Source organism: Octopus bimaculoides, chromosome 28, assembly GCF_001194135.2.
Source record: "Octopus bimaculoides isolate UCB-OBI-ISO-001 chromosome 28, ASM119413v2, whole genome shotgun sequence".
In the NCBI taxonomy this organism is placed as follows: Eukaryota; Metazoa; Mollusca; class Cephalopoda; order Octopoda; family Octopodidae; genus Octopus; species Octopus bimaculoides.
The window spans coordinates 6,245,677-6,248,262 of NC_069008.1; the positions used below are offsets into that span (position 1 = coordinate 6,245,677).

A 2,586-nucleotide genomic window follows, 5' to 3' on the forward strand; every position below is an offset into this window, starting at 1 on the left:
CCCCTACCACTGTTCCTCCTCTGCCCCAGCCACTCCCACTCAAATAGCCCCCCCCTCCTTTTCTCTCAGTGGGGATGGTCACTTGGAAAGCATCTGACTTACCACTCCATCAACGATCTGCAACAACATGAAATCCTCTTTTCCGTGGACAGCAAACAGGACACCGGACATTGACCTTGGCTTGACCTCCATCATGACCTTGAGGTCAGTACCAACATGGTACTTGTCATCTAGAAAGAAGAGAGAGAGAGAGAAAGAATGAAGTGAGTGTGGGGATGGGTTTGAAGTGGTGAGTGTAACATGATGAGTGTGAGGTGGTAAGAATGAGATGTTGAGTGAGAGGTGTTGAGTGAAAGACGATGAGTGAGAGGTGTTGAGTGAAAGATGATGAGTGAGAGATGTTGAGTGAGAAGTGTTGAGTGAGAGGTGTTGAGTGAAGTGTCGAGTGTGAGGTGATGAGCATCTACCAGCTTGCCATCTTTTGTTGTCATAACGACAACAATAACAATCCTTTCCTACTGGAAGCACAAGGCCGCAAACTTGAGGGAAGAGATTAAGTCAATTACATCGACCCCAGTGTGTAACTGGTATTTATTTGATTGACCCCAAAAGGATGAAAGGCAAAGTTGACCCTGGCAGAATTTGAACTCAGAATGTACTGCTAGTGATTCTGCCAGCTTTCTGTCTTAACAATAACAACAATAATGAGGGCAGACCATGACCCCAAAACTGCTAGGTTGAGGACAGCTAGGATTTTGAGATCGGTATTTGGGTGTTGACATCTTTCCACAATACCCAACGCCTAAGTACCAAGTCTTATAATTCACGGAAAGAGACCCTGTTAGACCTTTGGCCATAGGTTGCTGTCTGCTCTCACAAGATCGACTCGAGCAAGTTAGATTGAGAGCCCTGACAAGTAAAATATAATGAGGGCTGTACATGAAGAGGGATAAAGATGGCTGTGACCCCATAAGAGTACAGGAAAGCCTTGACAGTGAAAGAAGAAACTCTTGACTTGAGTATTTGGCAAACAGCGAACAAGACCTGTTACAGTATGCTTTTTAATGCAGAAGGGTTTACCCTCAATGGAGTTGAGTGTGCTAAAAAATTCTGTTCATGAATAGTCAAAGAGAGGGAAGAAATACGACCCTGCCAGCAATTATATGGTCCATTCTATCAGTCTATCCATCTCTCGTATCTATCTATCTATATACATGCTTGCCTAACTATATTATGTTATGTATACCTATATATGTATGCGTTTATATTATGAATCTGTACTTACAAAGTTTGACATATCCATCTGTGAAGAATGTACCAAACTCTGCCATACCAGAACAAGGTTCCGCGTTGAAGGATTTAGTCTGGTCTTCTGTTATCTTTTTCTTGTTGGCTTTAATGTTCTTCAAACATCCAATAAACTGTAGATTCATGTTCTGAAAAGGGAAAAAATTATGTCAGTGGGAGCATAGTAACTTGGTTGTATGTCACATTCACACATACATCCACTGCTTATATATAGTTACCCATGCAAAGCCACACTAACACTGCCAATGAAAAACAAAAAAAAAGAGACCAACCTCTAAATTAGGGGTTCTGAACCATCTTTAACTTATTGACCCCTTTGAAATACCATTTTATTCTGGTGGACTCCCAGAGCCATTTGATGCTTAAAAACTGGTTTTATAAAACTTTTTTCAAAATTTCCATTTTGTTTTTCCCACATTCACTCATGTAGGTTGAACAATGCAAAAATGTTAGGGAAAGAAACCCAGCCATTTCTTGCAATACAAACCAAAACATAACATCTAAAGCAGGGAATCCCAACCATTTTTCATCTTTGGACCCCCTCCCCATAGCCATTCAATGTTTAGAAACTAGTTTTACAAAAACTTCTTTCAAAACTCCTATTTTGTTTTTCCCACATTCACTCATGTAGGTTCAACCATGTAAAATGTTAGAGAAAAAAACCTTACTGTTCCTTGTAGTACATACCAAAACAAACACCTAAAGCAAAATATTTTCAGGGACTCTTAAAATACTCCCGTGGGTCTTCAATTTACTATTTTGCTTGCATAGAACCCCTTTGATTACTATTTTATTCTGGTGGACCTGTCATAGGCATTCAATATCTAGACCCCTCTTTTGGGTTTCCAACATAAACTCATGTGCATTAAACTCTGTAAAACATTGGAGAAAGAAACTTTACTTTTTCTTGCATACCAATACATACATCATCATCATCATCATTGTCGTTGTTTAACATCCGCTTTCCATGCTGGCATGGGTTGGACGGTTTCACTGAGGGCTGGCGAGCCAGAAGGCTGCACCAGGTTCCAATCTGATCTGGCAAAGTTTCTACAGTTGGATGCCCCTTCCTAACACCAACCACTCCGACAATGTAGTGGGTGCTTTTTTTTTTACGTGCCACCAGCACAGGAGCCAGTCAGGTGGCACTGGCAACAACCTAAAGCAAAATTTTTTCAGGAGCCCTTAAAATACTATTATGCATCCCTAATTTACTATTTTGTTGTGTGCCACCCCCCACCCCCCAACCCAAATATTTCATGAACCCTGGTTGAGAAC

General features: G+C 40.9%; 1 protein-coding gene across 1 annotated transcript in view; it reads right to left on the reverse strand.

The window, feature by feature from the left end:
• The window catches only part of LOC106882384 (laminin subunit alpha-1), a 28,090-nt gene that overhangs the window by 4,004 nt on the left and 21,500 nt on the right, over positions 1–2,586 (reverse strand). The window contains exons 20-21 of the mRNA XM_052977753.1: positions 1,286–1,458; positions 103–230 (exon numbers count right to left, since the gene is read on the reverse strand). Coding sequence (XP_052833713.1) covers positions 103–230; positions 1,286–1,458 — 301 coding nt within the window. The remainder of the gene's footprint in view (positions 1–102; positions 231–1,285; positions 1,459–2,586) is intronic.